The sequence below is a fragment of the Armigeres subalbatus genome, chromosome 3 (genome assembly GCF_024139115.2).
Source record: "Armigeres subalbatus isolate Guangzhou_Male chromosome 3, GZ_Asu_2, whole genome shotgun sequence".
Lineage (NCBI taxonomy): Eukaryota > Metazoa > Arthropoda > Insecta > Diptera > Culicidae > Armigeres > Armigeres subalbatus.
The window spans coordinates 387,230,116-387,252,306 of record NC_085141.1 but is presented as its reverse complement, the minus strand read 5'-3'; the positions used below and the strand labels follow the sequence as shown (position 1 = coordinate 387,252,306).

The window sequence follows — 22,191 nt, the reverse complement described above, 5'->3', positions numbered from 1 at the left end:
AAGCTATCCAGTATCATCATACTCTTCGCCAATGGGAAACGCATCATAGCTCCAAGAATATTCCATCGTACAAGGCGATGGTGGAGTTCCTAGAGAACCATTGTGCTATTCTACAATCAACATCGTCGCGTAAGAGTAGTGAGTTCAAGAAATCGTACAAAACCCCAATTGTTCATGCTGCTGTATCGACTGGAAGTTGCATAGTGTGCAATGGTGGATCACATTCCGTGGAACAGTGTACGAGTTTCGGGAAAATGAAAGTTGTGGACAGAAAAATGCTTGCCAGGAAACTTGGATTGTGCCTGAATTGTTTACATTCCGGGCATTTCGTTGCGGAGTGTTCGAGGTCTACATGTCGTAAATGCGGACAGCGGCATCATACGCTGCTCCATCCGTATGTCAACGTTGCAGGTCAAGGGCAGAATGTGAATCAGTCATCCTCCCAGAAGAACAACAGAGGACCTCAAGCCGCGAACAGTCAGTTTCAGCAATCGAATCAAACCCAAACCCGGAACAACTCTCAACACCTACAGACTACACCAATCCCAAGCATATCTTCGCAATATGCACGTCCGCCACCTCCCACCAATCCTTCCACTGTACACCACACTGCTACACAACCCAAAACACACCACCACTCAACAAGTGCACTACTGTCAACTGCTATTGTGAAGCTCGGTGATTGTCACGGAAATACCGTTCTTGCACGCGCTTTGTTGGACAGCGGGTCTCAAATATCACTAATAACAGAGAACCTGTCTCAACGTTTAAATTTCCGTCGACTTCGTGAGAATTTACCTGTTAAAGGAGTGGGTGGTTCTCTATCTGTTGCTAAACAATCAGTTCTAGCAACAATACTGTCCTGCAACTCTGAGTATAAGTCTTGCGAGGTACAGTTCTATGTACTGTCGAAGATCACGTCAAGCCTGCCGCAACAGCACATCGATACTTCGTCGTGGAATCTGCCTACAGGAGTTTGCCTTGCGGATCCGAATTTCAATGAGCCTGGAGCTATCGATGTCATCTTGGGTGTCACAGTTTTTTACGATCTGCTGCTGAGTGCACAACTGAAGCTATCCAACTCTGGACCGATTCTACGTGATACCGAACTTGGGTGGATTGTGGCAGGGGAGCTACCTGAAACCGCTTGCGTCAGCTACAGTACAGTAGCATCGTCTTCAGTAACCACGGAGCAAGTTTTTGAAGAACTCTCGAAGTTTTGGGAGTTGGAATCCTGTCACACGAAGAGCTGCTTATCCATCGAGGAATCTGCTTGTGAAGCCATTTTCGAGGAAACAACTGCAAGGAGCCCTGATGGGAAGTTTCGAGTTCAGTTAGCGAAGAGAAAACACGTTCTGGAGAAGTTAGGGAGTTCAAGGGCGATAGCGAAGAAACGCTTCATCTCTATGGAGAGACGGCTGGATGCCAATTTGCAATTGAAAGCTATGTACACGGCATTCATGCATGAGTACGTTCAGATGGGACACATGAAAGAGGTACAGGCGGACGACGAGGACTCGACTCCGGAATACTTCATTCCCCATCACTGTGTGCTGAAACCAGACAGCACCACAACCAAACTTAGGGTGGTTTTTGATGCATCTTGTCCAACGGATACGGGTGTGTCTTTGAACGATGTATTGATGGTTGGGCCGGTCGTTCAAGATGATCTGCGAAGCATCTTACTGCGGTTCCGGATGCATAGGTACGCGGTCGTTGGAGACGCAGAAAAAATGTACCGAATGGTATGGCAGCAAGCATCGGATCAGTTGCTGCACAAGATTTTCTGGAGGATTCAGAGTCAGGAGCCACTAAAACGTATAAACTCACCACAGTCACCTACGGCACATCATCTGCGCCTTATCTTGCTACTAGGTGCCTGAACAAGTGCGCGGACGAGGGTGCGGGCGCTATCCTGCAGCTGCAGCTGTCGTTAAAAAGTGTTTTTATGTAGATGATATGCTGGCAGGATCACACACAATAGAAGAAGGGAAGCAGCTATGCAAAGACGTGCTAGAGCTTCTGAAAGAGTATGGGTTCAACCTCAGAAAGTGGAATACAAACAATCCTGCGATTTTGGCTGAAATTCCTCCCGATCTAAGAGACGAGCGCGAAGTTCTTGATCTGGACGAAAAGGCTACCGTGAAGACACTGGGTCTCACATGGGAACCGGCAGCAGATAAGTTTTGGATCAAGGTTCCCTACTGGAAGCCTGAAGGGCATGTTACCCATCGGATTGTGTTGTCCGAAATAGCACGCCTGTTCGACCCTTATGGACTAGTGGGTCCTGTAATAGTTCAGGAAAGATATTCCTACAAGATCTTTGGAAGGCTAAATACACATGGGATGAACTGCTGTGCGCCGATCTACATTCACGATGGTTAGAGTTCAGAAGCAATCTAGCCGACTTAGACGCGGTGTCAGTTCCACGATGGATTGGCTTTGGTAAAGACGTGATCACTTGTGAATTCCATGGGTTCAGCGATGCTAGCGACAAGGCCTACGGAGCTGTCGTCTACTTACGCTGTGTGAACTTGGACGGAAGAGTAACGGTCAATTTGATGATGGCCAAGTCAAAGGTTGCGCCATTGGAAGATCTCAGCCACAGGAAGAAGAAACAATCCACACCTCGCCTGGAATTGTCGGCTGCGTTACTGTTGGCTCATCTGTACGAGAACGTCAAAGGCAGTCTGGAGATTTCAGCGCCTGCTTTCTTTTGGACGGATTCAACGATCGTCAAGTATTGGATCTCGTCACACCCATCGAGGTGGCAAGTCTTCGTGAGCAATCGTGTGTCGGAGATTCAGCATGCCACGAAAGGTGGCGTCTGGAATCACGTTCCGGGAATTGAAAATCCGGCCGATATCATATCGCGAGGAGCTACACCGGCGCAGCTAGTGAGTAATGCCCTATGGTGGCATGGACCGGATTGGCTTAGAAAGGATGTTAGCAATTGGCCTAAAAATATACTGGTCCCCGAGCAGCAGTTCGACTCGGTAACTCTGGAGGAGAGGCCACTTGTGTCGGCAGCTCTTCAAGCTCTTCCTCCAAGTAATGTATTTACACTTCGTTCTTCTTTGTTGAACCTTGTTCGACTGACCGCCTGGATACGTCGATTTTCTACCAATTGTCAACAAGGAAACAGCCAGCAACGGAGAACTGGATCACTGAGTGCTGATGAACACAACTCGGCGCTGCTAGCGTTAGTGAAGCTAGCCCAATCGGAATGCTTTCCACTAGAATTGGCGGATATTGAAGCTAAAAATGAAGTAAGATCAACTTCAAAACTACACAATCTTCACCCTGTTATGATTGATGGGATAATCTGTGTTGGTGGCCGGCTCGGAAATGCTCCGATCTCACCAGGTCGCAGACATCCAATGATCTTGGATAGCCATCACCCGTTAACTAAACTAATTCTGATTGATTATCATCATCGACTACTTCATGGAGGACCTCTATTGATGATAGCGTGCGTTCGTGAAAGATTTTGGCCGCTGAGCGTCCGGAATCTCGCCAGGAGAATCCTACACGAGTGCATTAGGTGCTTCAGAGCAAGGCCACGCGTGCATGAGCAGTTGATGGGAGACCTTCCGCTCGAACGAGTGTCACCAGCGCCTGCATTCCAGCGAGTTGGCATAGATTATTGCGGTCTGTTCGAGCTTCAACCGGCAACTCGGAAAGGGGCACCGGTCAAGTGCTACCTTTGTCTATTCGTATGTTTAGCCTGCAAGGCCGTGCATATAGAGGTCGTTATGGATCTCACCAGCGATGCTTTCATAGCCGCACTCAGGAGGTTCACCGCAAGACGTGGAAGGCCAGTCCTTATACTTTGCGACAACGCTACCAACTTTGTTGGAGCGCGAAGACAATTGTACGAGCTACACAACATTTTTCGGCAAGATCAGTTCCAGGATCGAGTTTCAACAGGAAGCGGCTCTAGACTCAATTGAGTTTAAGTTCATTCCCGCCAGATCTCCCAATTTCGGCGGCTTGTGGAAAGCCGCAGTGAAGTCGGTGAAAGGACATATGCGGAAAGTGATCGGAAACAGAATGCTGAAGTGCGATGAAATGCAAACGGTTGTCGCACAAATTGAAGCTTGCCTTAATTCGAGGCCGTTAACTCCAATGAGCAACGATCCCACGGATTTGGAGGTTTTAACGCCGGGGCACTTCCTCATCCAGCGACCGCTCACTGCAGTGCCTGAACTGAGTCTCAGCGAGCTGCCAGAGAATAGGCTCAGCAGATGGCAGCGGGTTCAGCAATACAGCCAGGTGATCTGGAGACGTTGGTCGACGGATTATTTATCAAGTCTACAGAGTCGTAATAGATGGACGAGAAGCAGGGACAACCTCACTGTTGGTACAATGGTACTGTTAAAAGAAGACAACGTTCCACCGCTGAAATGGAGGTTGGGACGAGTCACGGAGGTTCATCCAGGTGCTGACGGGAACGTGAGAGTCGTCACGGTCCGTACGAAAGATGGATCATATCGCAGAGCAGTGTCGAAGATTTGTATTCTTCCTATTCGAGATGGCCAACCGGCCGCAGAAGGACAGTAGGTCCTGAACAAATAAGTATTATCGCCCCCGTTGGGGCACTTTGGCATCTTGCGGTGTTACCCGCCGCTATCGCCAGGGGGCTAACCCCAAGTTACGTATATTCTCTTCTGTGTCGTTAGAAACAAACTGATCTGCTCTCCTTCGATAGTCGCTGTCTGCTGCACGTATGCCTGGACAACCCAACATCAATCCGTCTACAACAAATCAGAATAAGTATTTCCTGCCCTTATTTGGGGCAACCGTTGGCAATCTCGTGGCTAGCCAGTCACATCTGCCGAGGGGGCCGATACCCGAGTTACGTTTCTTCATGTTAAAATGCATATTCCGGATCCAAAGCGTTGTTATTCTTCAACAGATTTGGACCCATCAGTAGCACACCGTTATGAAGTCATCATGATCAGTGAAGATCAACCCTAGCCGTCAACTATCGTCGTTCGTCTCCAAGAATCTACTGCAGAAAATAAGGCTAAGTATGGCCCCATTAGAGGTACCAATGGCAGCTGACGGTATTTCATGCCGCTTTTGCCAGAGGCCGCTCAAGAAGTTATGTTTTTCAACAGCCCATGGTTTTCCGGATCCTAATCGGCTTTTCTATTTAACTGAAAACTTCGTCGATGACTTCAACGTTACTTTGCCGTACCACTATCAGTCTCCAGCACTGCGTTACACGCCCCCATAGGGGCAAATTTTGGCAAAATGGAGATCTCGTTCATTATCGCCAGGGGGCGATCTATAAGTTATGTCATTCCATTTGTTGTTATCTCTCGGATTCAAGTCGTCTCGTTCTTTGACAGTATTCGTGTCAGGAACTTACGGTTGCAACACCATGGCAGGAGTATGAGCATCCAGAAGTCATCGAGAAGTAAGCGGTGATCATCTAGGAAACCGGACGGACAGAATTTGGATTCCAAGGAGATCGACGTCGACGAAAGTGTTGAAACTAATAGAATTAAGGTTTTGAAATGTTAGTTAGTAGAATTGAGTGAACTCAAGGTGGCCGGTATGTTAGATAATTAATTCATTTTCTTTGCGAACCACTGTATCAATACGCACTAGATGCGAACTGGTCAATGGCCAGTGGTTTGTTTCTCATCGTTTGCCACACGATAGCCTCTCTCGACCAAAGGCCTACAGAGATGATGCTCGCAGCATCCCGGTAGTAGGTAGATGTAGGGAGTAGTTAGTTCTATCTCGACCGCCGGTGATACCGATCGTCGGCAGTGCGCCGCGTGTTATTAGTAAAATAAATTACAGTCCACACAACTATACCGATAGTGGTATCATTCGAAGTGCGCCAATAAACTAATTATTCTAGTGAACGTATCACTGCTTTTACTGTTTCGCGTTTTATCCGAAAGTTGATTCGCGGGTGCTTTCGCTGAAGTGCGAACCGGGAGTATCCCACAGATGGAATGTTGACATTTTCATCAGTACAGATCATTAAGCATATTTATGGCTTTGTGCTATGAAAAAACGAAAGCATTTGGTCATTGTTATGAAAAGTTGTTCAAATTTTGCGTGGCCAATAAAAAAATGTTTAGGAAGGTCAAAACATACAAACCGCCCTGTAAAATAAATAAGGTTGTCAATCTAAAAAAAATATCTCACCAAATAAAGGTCATTTGTCTAGAAGACCTTTACTGAAAAATTCGCTAGAATAAAACTACTTTAGTTCTCGATAAAACACGGGGTGATCAAGTTTCCCCGGGGATCAAGTCTCTCCACTTTCCCCTAACCGTGGGTCGTCATTGTCCCTGAAAAATAAGCTTGCTGTCTACAAGCAAATCATCCTCCCTGTGATCGAATACGGCATGCCGGTCAGGAAAAGCTGCGCTAAAACCAACCACCTCAAACTTTAACGGGTCCAAAAGAAATTCCTGAGGATGATCCTCAACACCTCTTCTTCTTATATATAAAAATGAAATGGTCTGTGTTCGTATCCGCATAACTCGAAAACGGCTGGATGGATTTTTTTCATTTCTTCAGCAGAAACATTCGTTATAGTTTCCGACGGGTTTATATGACGGGTTTATATGTACATTACGAGTAAAGTTGAGCAAACCATTAATAACTAAAATTGTGATTCCTATGCGATCATTACATGGGCATTTCGGAATGCACATTCTCGCCTACTATGCAGGACAACGTCTGCCGGGTCAACTAGTTGTTCTCTAATTGTTGTTCTCACATTGAATTCCACAAATAACTTCTATCTCAGCTGATAAACAATAAACGTGATCCTACATTTTTGGTTAGGTTAGGTGGTTAGGTAGTTAGCAGGGATAGCATTCTGAAGTCAGTGTAGTTCCAACAAACTTCTGCATCATGCTAATGCGAACAAAACTATTGCTGTATGTTTACATTAATTTATATTATCATACACCATAGACCCAAATTACCACATATGTACTGATATTATTTTAAAGTTCAAAATAAAGGCAAAACCAAATATTAGATAGCTAGTAGATCTTCTTTGATATCCTAATGGCAACAGCGAAAAAAAGGACTGGGGATCTCTGGAGCATGCTGATACCTTCCGGTAATTGAAACAGATGCCACTCATTTCGGCAGTCGTGCTGTGTTTTTTCTTTTCTTTGTTGTTTATCGTCCGGAACCCGGACCCGGAACGTGTGTGTCTTTTGTTCGTTTTGTAAACCGGTGGAAGTATGATGTAGAACGATTGCACGTTCATATACACGATTGGATAGGATTCATCGAATTTCATGCATTATTTGTGTTTCTGCTCTAAGTTGGGAGAAATCGGCTATTTGGGAACTGATAGGCCACTGTGAACGACGCCAGCCGGGAGGAGGAACCCATGCCGACGATGGGCGAAAACAGAGTCGCATATTTGGACGTTGCTATTGTGAGCTATGCCCTGCTTTCCGTTCTAAATTCATGGAAAAGAGGCTAACAAGAGGCACACACGTTCTGAACCTGCTGTTCGTGTTTTTTCATCATTCACCACCTCTGTGTAGCATATTATTCTATGCTCGTTATGGTGCCTCCGCCGCCGAACGATTGAACTAGGAGGTATGGTATGGGTTCTTTATCTACCCCAGCTGAACCGAAGCGTACCGGCTGTCGTTGCCTGGTGTTTATCGAGAATTTCCGTACCCGAAAAATGTTTGTTAAAAACATGCGGCGGAAGCCGGAACCATCAAATTTTTGAAGCCTCTCAGCACCATAAGGATTGTGCGAAAATTTATCAGGCAGTGTGCAAGCGGTGCCTAATAAGGAGGCGGAAGGATGTTCCTCGACGAAGATAGATTTGGGCCACACCATTGAAATTGCCTGAGCAGTACGTGAACGTTACATTGGCACAACAAGCTCATTATACCGTTATATCTATTTGGTTTGGCTTGAACCATAGCACATATTTGAAGATGTATGTCAGAAATTGTCAAATGAACAAATCTTAAGTGGAATTTTCTGTAGAATAGTTCTTGATTTTTTATTAGTTTGTGTGACTTTTGGAAGCATACTGGAGATTGACATTTCTAACAAATCGCAAGAGTTAAAGGAACTTCAGTTACTTTCATACGTTTCAGATGAGGATTTTAATTCCGAAGGCTGGCTAAAATAGTGAATTTTCAATCTGACCTATGACATCATATATCATTGTGCTGCAAGAAGTGAATTACCTTATTACGTCTCTAATATACATAAAACTTTAATTCATTATATTATATGCTTCACCACCAAATGGTGCGTAACGATTCGCCATACCACTTTCGTTGAATAGCTTAACCGTACAGCTTCAAGCACTCCAAGCAACAGAAACAGGTAGGCATTCCGGACCATTAGGTCCAACAATGCTTCCGTTCACTTTGCTCATGCTTCCTTACTTCCCATTCATTCCGGATACGTAATTGACACGAATGACATTACCGTTGAAGCATTTCCAATATCATTTGGCTTAATTATCGCTCACCCTTACCGGTTCTACTTCTACTGCCGAAGGATGTCTTTCCACGTCCCAGCAACTGAACCGTTGCGTTCCTCTTCGCACAATCCGTCACCTTCCCGTCCAGGTTTGTCGCCGCCCGGTCGCACCCGATTCCACTGCAGCCTTTATGTTGAAACAAAGAACGGGGAACGGATCAGAAGGGTCCACCGGTTCTACAAACATACACGCAGCATGTGGATACCGAACCTAGGAACAGCAATCAACATTAACCCAAAGACCGTTAAACAAACAATGTTGCCGAAATGTGTGCATTGCGTATGGGAATTAGGGGGCCTTCCAGTTCCACCACAGCCAGAGGCACACTGACTGGGAATGGCCTGTCGATAAATTTTGAATATTTCACACGTCGTAAACGTCACAGTCAGCTGGATAATATTCCTATTTTCCCAACTTGTGCGAGAGAGCTTGGTGTTGTGAACCGTTCGCAGTAGCAGCAGCCGCAACGGAAGCGTGAGCGGCGGAGATAGGGTCCTCGGCTAGTTTTCTGTCATCGGCAATCAACGAGATTCGAGGACTGGGTTAAGCGTTAAGCGACTCATTCAACCGTTGCATAGTGATTCCTCAGGCCAAATTACGGGATCGAAAATATTTTTCTTTTGTGATTTTTAGTTTTGTCGATTATATCACATTATAAAATAAAGGTTGTATAATCCGTTGGTGTTAGCATCCAACTATCGAGTTGGTATGCGATATTTTCTAAAACTTTTTCTGAAGTGTCTATAGAATCAAAAATAAAACTATTCTTGCTTTCATTTCAACAATTAGAAACTTGTAAAACTCAAAATATTATGACAAAATTTATAAAATTCACTAATTATGATATGAATCACAATTTTGTTCCAATGACACAAAAGTTTTTGGTAAATATAATTCATAGTTTCACCAACAGACTACCTTTTCTCTTTATGGTAAAACATTTTCGTTCGACAATTTGTACCTCGGGCTACACTGTGTCCTGCCGGATGAGATCGCGCAGTAACGGGCATACAGTGTTGGTAATTTTCTCTCAGTGTTGCTACCATTATTATTGTCACCGTTTGCCGTCTTCCCGGAGGATGGCTTTTATGAGCTACACATTGTGTTGTGTTATGCACACACGGAGAGCATCATCAGCAGCAGCGCCGAACCGTCCGCAGTGCAATGTGCAATAAAAATAAATATGACAAAGACCATGGGAAATCGAGCTTACATACGCATAAGTACAATGTGTGCCATGCCTCGGGCAGCATAACGCAGGCAAGGGCTTAGGCTCGAGGAAAGTACTTTTCTGTGTTAATATGGCAGTAAGTGCGGTGAATGGGACATGAGTCAAGAAATGATTCGTTTTTTCACTGCTTCCACTGCTGCTGCTACCCAAGATGCTTAGATTGAACTACCGCAACGGTAGCGGAGCAGCATGGTGTATTCAATAATGACGACGATCGTAAAATGCACGCATTGTTGCACGGTCTTCCCAAGGCACGGTTTCAATATCACTGCTGGGAAGTGGCAGCGTTATTAGTCGGAACGGGGCTATTAATATTGACAATAAAGACCATAATGTTGCCAATCGTATACAACAAATAAATGGCAAAATCTTTTTCTAAATATCATCGTTTCATGAAAAGTTGTTATACTTGGATTTGAAAAAATAAATCAATAAATAATACAAAATGAATATTTTACTCGCACTAAGCAAATTATGTTTCTCATATTGAAACATTAATTTGTAGAAAACTGTTTAATCAATACAATCAAACCCATTAGAATTTATAAGAGATACCAAAAAATCCAAACGAATGGTTCACCCTGTTATTTGGTCGGATTTTCTAATAACATAAAACCTGATTCTTAATTTAAAAATATTTCAAAAACATTTTCTCTATCAGTACATACTAAGCTAAATTGTGTACGTTCGATAGACATTTCAGGGCTGTACTCAAGCAACACAAAATTGATTTATTGATTTGCAAAAAATATTGCAAATTTGTTTCTTTTATAGAACGTTTCTAACCTGTTGCATTCAGAATATTATTTGTATAACAATACTATCGTGAGAATGATTGACCATAAAAACAGAATCCTGTCAATGATAGAAAAAAGGTTGGTCAAAATTTTGGGTGCTTGCCAGGGGAAGAATTATTGTTTAGCCGAAACTCATTTAGCCAAAAGCCATTCGGCAGTTTGCTACTCCGTGACCCAAAAATAAGCAATACCAGCGCCAGCCGTATCCGAATGCAGATCAATTGAGGAATATGTAGGATATTGTTCAAGTGATACTTTGGTAGAAGCCGACGAGCCGAGAAGCACCTCCAGGAAAAATCACTGGGATGTTGCATATATGGTGCAGGGAGTGTGGCAGGGTTGGTTTTGGTAATCGGTCTGCCGTGTATAGCGTGTAGTTTGATTTAAAACAAAAACAATCGAACGAACGGATGGATACTGGATGCGGATGCGGACTGAATTTTCACTTCCTGATTCATTTACTCACCCGCAAAATACAGAACAAAATTCCGGTGACTAGCCGATCTTTTTGCTTTCCACACAAAGCAAAACTCAATTTCGATGACCGGCCGGTCGCTCTGCTTACTGGAGATTAGGGTGGTCGGTATTGGTCATTTTTGTCAAATACCGGTTTTCGGTATTTGATGGAGTCAATACCGGTAATACCGGTAGAATACCGGTTTTTGTGAAAATTTCAGATAGTGAAAGAAAAACTTTTGATTTGGACTTCTGGATGAAAAACAATATTTGTTGATAAACTTCAAATGTTAAAATCATTGCTTGTTGAACTGGGCAAAGCAAAACTTAAGTAGATATTACATACTGCGGGACTTATCTCCCAATCCGCATTGAATTTTGTTAGCAATGTTAATTACTGAGAATGCCCTCTCTGGTTCAACCGAAGTAGGACGAATGGTTCCAAGACCGTCGAAAATCAGTGTCAAATTCTTGCCCTTAATCCCTTCCGATTCATAGTAGGAGAATTCATTACGGATTGTATGCAAGGATCCTTGCGTCAACGTACTTGCCACCAGCAACGTGTGGTGTGTTTTGCTTTGCTACAGTCTCTTCACAAGTTGTTCTTTAACCGATAAACCAGAAAAATATTCAAAGAGGCATCTTCTTCGTACCGATCGTCAGGTATTGTCGTTGTCTCAGTTTCAACGATCGCATCAGGAATGATTAGACGCTTAAAGATCCCATACGCTTGCTTAATCAAAGTAGCTCTGGAGTGCTCTGGATGCCTTGAAGAAAATGCCAAAATCGTTTCTGATTAATTGCTTCACGGCGGAATTATTCAAAAAAGCAAAAAGATCGGCGTATTTGGATCGTCTCTCTTGGATTCATTCCTTAAAAGCATCGAAATAGTGGCGGAAATTTCTGTGGCTTGATTTGATAATAGTTCCAACGTAAATTGGAACGCCACGTCGGCTTCATATAGAGTGCAGAACTCACAGATCAGTAGTTCCACAACAGCTTGAAAGGTTCGAGGGCTTGAATTATTTCAGCGTGCCTTGGCATCAGCCACTAATTCTAATTCTTTTCCTAATTCAGAACGGACATATTTTTGCAGAAAATCGTTTCTCACAGGTGATCTACGGAAAAGAACTACTGCGGCTCATACCGTTTTCACAATTTCATACATTGCGGGAAAATTCGGGACGATATTAACAATGTTCATTGAAGAAAAAGTCACATTTTTTATACTGACAGCAAAATTTTAAATACCGAAAATACCGGTATTTTTCGTCTCTAATACCGGTATTTTCGGTACCCAAAATTGGCCGGTAATACCGGTATTACCGGTTTCGGTACTACCGGTTAGACCACCCTACTGGAGAATCACGACTGGACAAGAAACAAATTTTCACTTTCCCTCATTCGGCAGAATGCCACATGGCCGAATGTCACGTTAGGCTTAAATTCGTATAGCCGAATTCTATATGACAAAACCCAGATAAATCCACATAGCGGTGATGATGCCTTTCTCGCTCATCATAAAATATATCGCGGAAAGTTAAAGAAGTCAAAACAGCAATAATTGGGGATAGATTCCTTTATTTGGTGATTCCTTTACGTTGGTGTTGACATTGATTCAACGTTCTTCGTTTACGTTGACGTTGATTTGTCAAAAGTTCAACGCAACGCCGTCGACGTTGTATCTTTGGAAAGTTCAAATCGACTTCTATAAAAACATTCTTCATGCCTGCCGTATCCTAACGGAGCTATCAATTCTATACTTTCGCCTTTAATTCTATCATGAACATGTACGTCTAAGTTTGGAAGAAGATATTAGCATTTCCATATCATTGTCAACACTCCAATGTTTTAGGCATGTCCACATAATTATAATTTAACAATAGTTACGAATAATAACTATTGGAAAAATAAAAATAAATAAAAGCAATTGGAAGGGGCTTTCTGAATAATTGCCTTTCGGTACATTTAGTGTAAGAGAAAGGTAAAAAATCATGCCCATAGTGCGATCGGGCCGATTTTGAATGGGAAACAATAAGAGGGAATTTTCCGTCGGATTCAATTTGCCGTAAGCAAATCGGTTAGCTAAAGTGCCCGAAAAATGAGTGAATTGCGCGATTGGGTCTATTTTATTAACCAACAGCGGGATAAGATTCCTCGCCAAATACAACGTGTTAAGCAAATCGGTTAAGGTAAGTTAACCGAAAAATGAGTGAGATTTTTGCACAGGTTTATAAGTATAATTTTTGAGCCCATAGTGCGATCGGACCGTTTTGCAATATAAAATGTGTTCGATCTGGCCAATTTTCAATAGGGAATAATGGGACAGGATTCCCAGTCGAATGAAACCTGTTCGGTTAAGGGTAAGTTCCTGAAAAATGGGCTAGATTTTTTACTCGTTTCTGGGGTAAAAAAGAGTATTTTGGCCATAACTTTTTATCCCATAGTCCGATACAGCCAAATTTCAATAGGAAACAATGGGAGTCGAATGCAACTTGTTGCCAGCAAATCGGTTAAGGGGCAGTGCCTAAAAAATGGCCTAGACTTTTTTACTCGTTCCTTACATCGGTTAAGGGTAAGTGCTTAAAAAATTGACGAGACCTTATTACTCGTTTCTGGAGTAAACAAGAGTATTTTGGCCATAACTTCTTATCCCACAGTCCGATCTAGCCAATTTCCAATAGGAAACAATGGGACAGGGTTTTGCGTCGAATGCAACTTGTTGCAAGCAAATCGGTTAAGGAAAAGTGCCTAAAAAATGGGCGAGACTTTTTGCGCACATACGTACATACACACACATGGCTACAAAATGGTGAGTTGACGTCTGGGAAGGAGCAACCTACACAGCTCTGGTCCTCTTAAGTTCCAATTTCACGCTTCCACGGGTTTTCCGATGACAATCGACCGCCAGCTAAGGGTTTTGTACTCAGCTGGTAGTGCAGCCTGGGCACTGTTGTCCTTCTGACATCAGCTAGAGTGAGGGGACCATCGTCCCTAACCCCTAATCCCAAGGCGTTAAGCGACCCATGCCGAGGGGATGCATGGCCAGGGGGGTGAAATAATGAGCTAGGCCTTTAACGGAGCCTGTGAGGTACCTGGGCACCCTCCACAGTAATTGTCCCTTACCGCGTCATACTGGGCTCTGGCGTGGTGGACCTCTTATCCCGAACAACTCATGGGACCAAAATGGAAAACCAAGTCAATTCTTCTATTAGGGGTAGTAGTGTAGGCGACAACCCCTTCGCAAGAGGTGGGTTGTTCAGGTCTCCGCCTAGGAGGCAATAGTCGGCAGCTCGGTGCGCAGCGCCAGCGTGGGTCAATTAACCTTCTCCCCGGCTACGCCGGTAGTGGTTATGGACAGCCTATGGCTTGTGAGGGCGATGAACCGCAAACGCGATGGGCTTTCGGCCTTCGAGGTGGCGACGGAACAGCTGGACGCCATCATCGACTTTGCGTCATCGAAGCATAATATCAGTAAGGACCTCAAGGAGAGCTTGCTGAAACTTCGAAAGTCGATGTTGGACGCCAAGCTTCGCGGACTCGGGCAAGGTCGAACCGACAGAGGGCGTGCCAGCGAAGACAGTGGTGCCAAAGTCTACCCAGACTGAGGCTCAAGTATGCGTGGGCACGTCGGGGGTGACTGCTCCAACGGCGCAGACACAAAAACGGGGGAGACAGTCTCCAGGGGATGAGCTCCCTGGGGGCCGCTCCATAACGCGGAGGGCTACTACCCCGAACAAGGACAGTCGGGCTGGGATGCTGATTCCCGGCTAGGTACCTCTAAAACTGGGGGAAGAAGGACCTGGAATAGTCCGTCCACCCAGGAAAGACGGTGGTAAGGGGTTACGGCAGGCTGAAAGAGGGGGATGATGCCTCCTGGGCCCTGGTAAAGAACAAGAGGAAACCGAAGACGTCAAGGACCGAAAAGAAGGCCCAGGCGAATGAGGGTAGCAAGAAGTCTAGGGTAGGCGCCAATCGCTCTAGGGGCGATGCCCTAGTCATCAAAACGGACGAGGTTAAGTACTCGGACGTCTTGATGGCGATGAGGAGTGACGTCAAGCTCAGTGAACTCGGCGCCGACGTACGTCGAATAAGACGTACCCGGATGGGCGAGATGATCCTCGAGCTGAAGCGGGGCGTCTCGCAAAAGGGCACCGCCTACCAGAAGTTGGCGGAGGAAGTCGTAGGCGAGACGGTCAAGGTGAGGGCACTCTCGATGGTGTCAGGCCATTCTTCCTTCTTCTTTCTTCTTTCTTTCTTCTTCCTTCTTTCTTCTTCCTTCTTCCTTCTTCCTTCTTTTTTCTTCCTTCTTCCTTCTTCATTCTTCTTTTTTTTTCTTCCTTCTTCTTTCTTACTTCTTAATTCTTCTTCTTTTCCTTCTTCCTTCTTCTTTCTTCCTTCTTCTTTCTTCCTTCTTCCTTCTTCCTTCTTCCTTCTTCCTTCTTCCTTCTTCCTTCTTCCTTCTTCCTTCTTCCTTCTTCCTTCTTCCTTCTTCCTTCTTCCTTCTTCCTTCTTCTTCCTATTTCCTTTTTTCTTTTTCCTTCTTACTTTTCCCTTCTTTTTTTTCTTCTGTTCTACTTCTTCCTCACTTCGCACTAGTCACTTATCAGTCCCCAGTGCTCATTCGGCCTAATGGCCATTCGGCCTAATGACCATTCGGCCTAATGACCGTTCGGCCTAATGACCATTCGGCCTAATGGCCTTCGGCCTAATGACCCAGCATCACTCACGATGGAGGTGAATCTAAGGGTTAAAGACCTGGACGAGATCACCGAAGTCGAAGAGCTCGTCACGGCACTGCGGCGACAGTGTGAAGTGGAGACGCCCACCGCAGCCGTTCGGCTACGGAAAGGTCCAGCAGGGACGTAGGTAGCATTGGTCCGGCTAACTGTAGCGGACGCCTCCAAGGTAGTCAAGTTAGGAAGCGTCAAGGTGGGATGGTCGGTGTGCCCTGTGGGCATATACGCGCAACTCGAACTTCAAGTGCCTGGAACCGGGGCACAAGTAATGGGACTGCAAAGGCCCTGACAGAAGCAAGCTCTGCCGACGCTGCGGAATGTCAGACAGTTGCTGAATGGGAGACGGATATCGCCATCATAGCGGATTCTTACCGGATGGGTCCAAAATGGGGGCGATATGGACAACGTTGGAATACCCAGTCCAAGAGCTGGTGTCTTCGACACAGGAGGGCTTCGTCATTGCCGGGGTCTTCTTCTGCAGCTGCTATGCGCCTCCTCGATGGTCGATCGAGCAGTTCGATCGTATGCTGGATTGTTTGACGGCTAACTTGATGGGGCGTAGGCCGGTGGTGATAGCGGGGGACTTCAACGCTTGGGCCGTGGAATGGTGAAGCCGTTCCATGAATCAACGGGGGCAGATCCTGCTGGAATCACTGGCCATGTTGGATGTGGATTTGGCCAATGTTTGTACTAAAAGTATTTGCATTTGAATTTGTATTTGTATTTAAAATGGTCTGTCTGACAAACAGTCTTAATAGAAATAAAAACTCGTCTAAGACGAGTTAAGTACTCGGTCGAAATACGTATCTGCAAAGATATCGAAATAATTGGTGGAATTAAATGGAGAGTACTTAACGCGTCTTCAAAACTTATTACTAGTTTAACAAACGTTTAACCCGATTTACGAAACGTGTAGTTGGCTCGTTGAACTCGAATAAATCTTCGACATCCGTGAATGCGCGAATACAGGCCGAGATTGGTTCATTGTATCCAAAAACCGTTCGATGGTAGCGTGGTTGTAGTAAAGTAGTATTCCGTAGTGATCTATTCGGTACACGGAAGTTAATCATGGATAGAAGATCGGGGGCATCAGTTTAATCAGCTAATAGTTTAGCAACAAACAAAGATTGCTGTATTTTTTGTCGGTTTTCCAGCGTGTCTAAACCTAGCAATCGACATGTTTTCAGGATCTCTTCACGGCAAAGATTTTAGCGCTGAACGTATGAATCTCCTTTGTACTCGCTCGAGGCTTAAGCACCACGTGACCTGATGGGGGTGCCAAACATCAGACACAGTTTACAAAATTGGACGGACGAGTGCACAGTACAATGATTTCCAGCAGTGTGGATCAGGCAAATCCTTCGCAACCTTAGAAATTAAGCCTAGCTGCCTTGTTGCCTTCGAAATTATCGCTGAACGATGCAAAACAAAAGTTATTCTTCAGTCCAGCATGATCCCAAGGTCAGTCACACTTGAGACCCTGTCAAGAATTTTGCCATCAATATGATAGTCGAACAATATTGGAGATACGGTACGGTGAAATGTTATCACTTGGCATTTTTCCACGCTGACAGTCAGTTTATTCCTACGGCACCAGTCGGCAAATAGAGTTAACGATACTTGTAGAGCCTGGCAATCATCCAACGTTCGTACAATGTAAAGTTTCATATCATCAGCGTACACAAGTTTGACACATTCACCAAGATCCAAAGCAGCATAATTGAAGAAAAGAACGAACAGTAGCGGTCCAAGATTGCTACCTTGCGGTACACCAGATCTGTTTGTAAAAGGCGCTGACACTTAACCATCGATCTTCACCCGAAGCTGCCGATCCATAAGATAGGATTTCAACCACGATACCAGTTGCGTAGATATTCCGAGGCGGGATAACTTGTGTAGCAGAATTTCGTGGTCGATTTTATCAGAAGCTGCTTTCAAATCGGTGTAGACAGTATCGACTTGCGCTTTGTCCTCCATAGTCGAGGTACACTTTGATGTAAAACTCAACAAATTCGTGGTAACCGATCGCCCGGGAAGAAATCCGTGTTGATCGGTTGATATATAGGTTTTTGAAGCATCCAGAATTACTCCACACATTATAATCTCAAATAACTTTGAAGCGGCCGAGAGGCTTGTGATACCACGATAATTAGCAACATTGAGGTTATCACGCCTTTGAAGACTGGTGCTACGAACGACTGCTTCCAAATGCGAGGAAATTTTGCCTGGCGGAGTGAACAGTTGAAAATATCACACAATGCCTGTGCTAAAGCGTCAATGCACCGGCATATTACAACTGCAGGAAAACCATCTGGACCAGCTACGAACGAACGTTTCAGTTTTTTTTGCTGCCAATGAAACCATTTCTGGATTGATGGCAAATAATCCAAGCTCGACCATATTAACAGGAACATCCCGGATAGCTTCATCGATTTCCAACTTTGAAGTCTTACTCGATGCGAATATGGATGCGAAATGCTCGGCAAACAGTTTGCAGGACTTATCGGTAGACGCAGCAGATGATAAATTCAGATATACGCTCAATGGGTCGCCGCGCTTTCTCATTTTGAATTTACAAAACTCCAAAATCCTCGTGCTGCCGCTAACCGCAAGTCGAGCACATCTGTATATTTACTTACTTATGGATCCTATACACCAACGGTGGTGCAAAGGGCCGACTTGAAAGATCTCCATCCTGGGCGATGCCCGGCTATCGCTTTAACCTGTTGCCAGGTTAGATTTCGGTCGACTTCTTTTATTTCTTTATTGAGGCTTCGCCGCCATGAGCCTCTGGGTCTGCCTCTGCTGCGATGTCCCGCTGGGTTCCAGTCTAATGCTTGCTTACAGATTTCGTTTCCGCCCTACGTAGAGTGTGGCCGACCCAGCCCCACTTCCGATCCCGAATTTCTGTTGTTATCGGCCTCTGGTGACAACGACGATGGAGCTCGTTGTTTGAGATCCAGTTGTGAGGCCACCAGGCCCGAATTATATACCGCAGGCATCTGTTAATGAACACCTGCAGCCGTTGAGTGTTCTCCACTGATACACACCATGTTTCGCTAGCGTATAACAGCACAGATTTCACGTTAGAGTTGAAAATTCGTATTTTGGTGCGTTCACTTATCTGCCTGTTTTTCCAGATATTTCTTAAACTCGCAAAGGCAGCCCTTGCTTTCTTGATCCGCGCGCCTATGTCGATCTTGGTACCGCCGTCTGACGCCATTTGGCTACCAAGATATTGGAAGCTTTCAACATTCTCCACTGGTTGCCCGGCTACTGTGAAACTGGAAGGAGTCACCGTGTTTACATCCAACGATTTGGTTTTGTTGACGTTGCTGACTAAACCTGCCGAGGAGGAGCGATCGGCAAGGTCGTTGAGCTTACTCTGCATATCAGAGCGCCGTTGCGCGAGTAGTGCAACGTCATCCGCCAATTCGAAGTCGTTTAGGTGCTCCATGGTTATAGGCTGCCATAACAGCCCGCGGTTTGGTTCACGGTCAATCGCATCTACCAGAATCTCATCGATTACGATGAGGAACAGTAACGGTGATAGAATACATCCTTGCCTCACACCAGCTACGACCCGGATAGGGTCGGACAGGACCCCATTGTGCAGCACTCTACACGAAAAGGCCTCGTACTGTGTTTCGATGAGGCCGATGATTTTCTCAGGAACTTGCGTCTCAGGGCGCCCCACATATTCTCGTGATTGAGACGGTCGAAAGCTTTTTCATAGTCATGGAATACCAAGTAAAGGGACTCTTGGAATTCGTTGACCTGCTCCAGAATGATACGGAGCGTGACAATACGGTCCACACAGGATCTTCCGGCACGAAATCCGGCCTGCTGCCGCCGGAGAGTCGCATCGATCTTCTCCTGAATCCGGGCTAGGATAATTTTGCATAGAACTTTGAGAACGGTACACAGCAACATAATGCCTCGCCAGTTATCACATACAGTCTGGTCACCCTTTTTGGGCACCTTCACTAAAATACCTTGCATCCAGTCGACCGGGAAAGTTGCGGTGTCCCAAATATTACGAAATAAACGATGCAGTAGTTGAGCGGTTGTCATGGGGTCAGCTTTGAGCATCTCGGCTGATATGCGGTCGACCCCTGGGGCTTTATTCGATTTCATGCTTTGGATGGCTGTTTGAATCTCTAGCAGTGATGGAGCTTCGGTATTGACGCGTGTTATACGTCGGATCCTAGGCAGGTCATGCCGAGGTGGTGGTGGCCTGGCTGGCACTTGAAAAAGTTGTTTGAAGTGCTCGACCCAGCGTTTCAGCTGGTCAGTTGGGTCGGTCAATAACTGATCATTCGCGTCTTTCACAGGCATCGTTGCATTCATTTTCGCCCCGCTTAAGCGTCGTGAGATATCGTAGAGGAGGCGAATGTCCCCGGTTGCGGCGGCTCTCTCTCCTTCGTCGGCCAGAGAGTCTGCCCACGCTCGCTTGTCCCGTCGACATGAGCGTTTTACTTCCTTCTCAAGAGCCGCGTATCGTTGACGGGCTAAGACTTTGGCTCCTCTGGTTTTCGATCGCTCTATCGCGGCTTTGGCTTCTCTTCGCTCCTCTATCTTTCTCCAGGTCTCATCGGTGATCCATTGTTTTCTCTGGGTGCGTAGTTCGCCCAGATTGTTCTCGCTGGTGGTGAGGAAGGCATTCTTGATGGCGGTCCATTGGTCTTCCACGCTGCCACCTTCCGGAATATCTGCAGCACGCGTCTCCAGTTCTTCAACGAAGGACCGTTTCACCGTGGCATCTTCCAGTCGGCGTGTGTTGAATCGTCGTCCAACTCTTTCCTCCTGCCGACGAGTCCGCGCAATGCGCAGGCGTATTTCGCCGATGAGGAGGTGATGATCAGACGCGATATCGGCACTACGTTTATTCCGTACATCAAGAAGGCTCCGTTTCCATTTTCGGCTGATGCAGATGTGGTCGATTTGATTTTCTGTAAAGCCGTCACGGGAGACCCACGTGACCTTGTGAACCGGTCGATGAGGGAAGAGCGATCCCCGATCACCATGTCGTTATTACCACAAAATTCTGCGAACAGCTCTCCGTTTTCGCTCATTTCTCCGAGACCATGGCGTCCCATAATGCGCTCATGGTTCGAGTTGTCGGATCCGATCTTCGCATTGAAGTCGCCCAAACAGATCTTGATATCACCCTTCGGAATTCTATCTACGACGGCATTGAGTTGACTGTAGAAGTTCTCTTTGTCTTGCAGATCGGCAGCATCGGTTGGCGCATAACATTGGATTATAGTAAGGTTACGGACCCGTGTTCTAAATATGGCAACGATTATCCTTTCACTTATAGGTTCCCACTTCATAAGCGCAGAGTGTGCCTGTGCGCTTAGTAGGAAGCCAACTCCGCGATGCCGGGGAGCGTGTTCACCTCGTAAACCAGAGTATAGCAGAACTTGTCCCGACGGCGTTCTGTGTTATCCAAAGTTTGGCCAACGGACTTCACTCAGTCCCAGGATCTCAAGCTTCATGCGGCGTGCCTCATTGGCAAGTTGTGCCAATTTACCCTGCTGGGCTAGGGTTAAAACGTTCCATGTTCCTATTCGTGTCCGTTGTTTCGCGCTAAGAGTCGTCGCCGTAAAATCAGTCCGTATTCTTTCATTATCGGATTCTCGAACAAATTGATGTTTCGGGAACAGTAGGTTGTTGGCCCAAGGTTCCCTATCCACCGGGATGGGGCTGCCATCTTAGGTATAGCTTCCGGTAATAGCATTTCATACTCAGGCGCTGGATGTCAGAACAGACGTTGTTGGAGCCGCAAATCTTTGGTGCACAGATGTTCGATCAGTCGGGTCAAATTTGTTTAAAGTCCCACCCAACACCAGGATTAGGCTAGTGCGCTTTGAGCGGCACACGGTCGCTTTGATAGGGCCTGCTTGGGGACACATGCAGCTTTTTATAGAAGTTCAACAGAGCCCACTGTCGAACCCCACCACATCCTAGGCAGACCCCACAGTACGCACCCTCTCACTCTAGCTGATGTCAGAAGGACAACAGTGCCCAGGCTGCACTACCAGCTAAGTACGCAACCCTTAGCTGGCGGTCAATTGTCATCGGAAGACCCGTGGAAGCGTGAGTATTGGAACTTGTGAGGACCAGAGCTATGTTAGGCGCCCTTCCCGGATGTCGCAAAATCAGTTTTTCGATAGTCTATTGGGCGCAGATTTTGTCTGTTCACCGGTTCGTCACATTTTGCTAGCGCTGGCAGCGAGATCTCAAGAGGAGGGTGATGAGAATCCACAGGTAGAAGCGGAGCCACACAACAACTTACATTAGCCACACAATTCGACAAACAGAATACCAGATCAAGGACGCGATCGAGCGAGTTGGATACAGTATTTCTTTGACCAAGACACAAGTAGTCCATACCATCCAAGAGACTACTACTGGATGGGGGAAGTTGCGATCCATCACAATGCACAACGCCGT

At 45.7% G+C, this 22,191-nt stretch overlaps 1 protein-coding gene across 1 annotated transcript in view; it reads left to right on the top strand.

Moving 5' to 3' along the window:
- The window catches only part of LOC134222963 (uncharacterized), a 94,535-nt gene that overhangs the window by 825 nt on the left and 71,519 nt on the right, over positions 1 to 22,191 (top strand). Inside the window, exons 2-5 of the mRNA XM_062702103.1 lie at positions 50 to 1,745; positions 1,876 to 2,219; positions 2,282 to 3,716; positions 3,784 to 4,275. Coding sequence (XP_062558087.1) covers positions 50 to 1,745; positions 1,876 to 2,219; positions 2,282 to 3,716; positions 3,784 to 4,275 — 3,967 coding nt within the window. The remainder of the gene's footprint in view (positions 1 to 49; positions 1,746 to 1,875; positions 2,220 to 2,281; positions 3,717 to 3,783; positions 4,276 to 22,191) is intronic.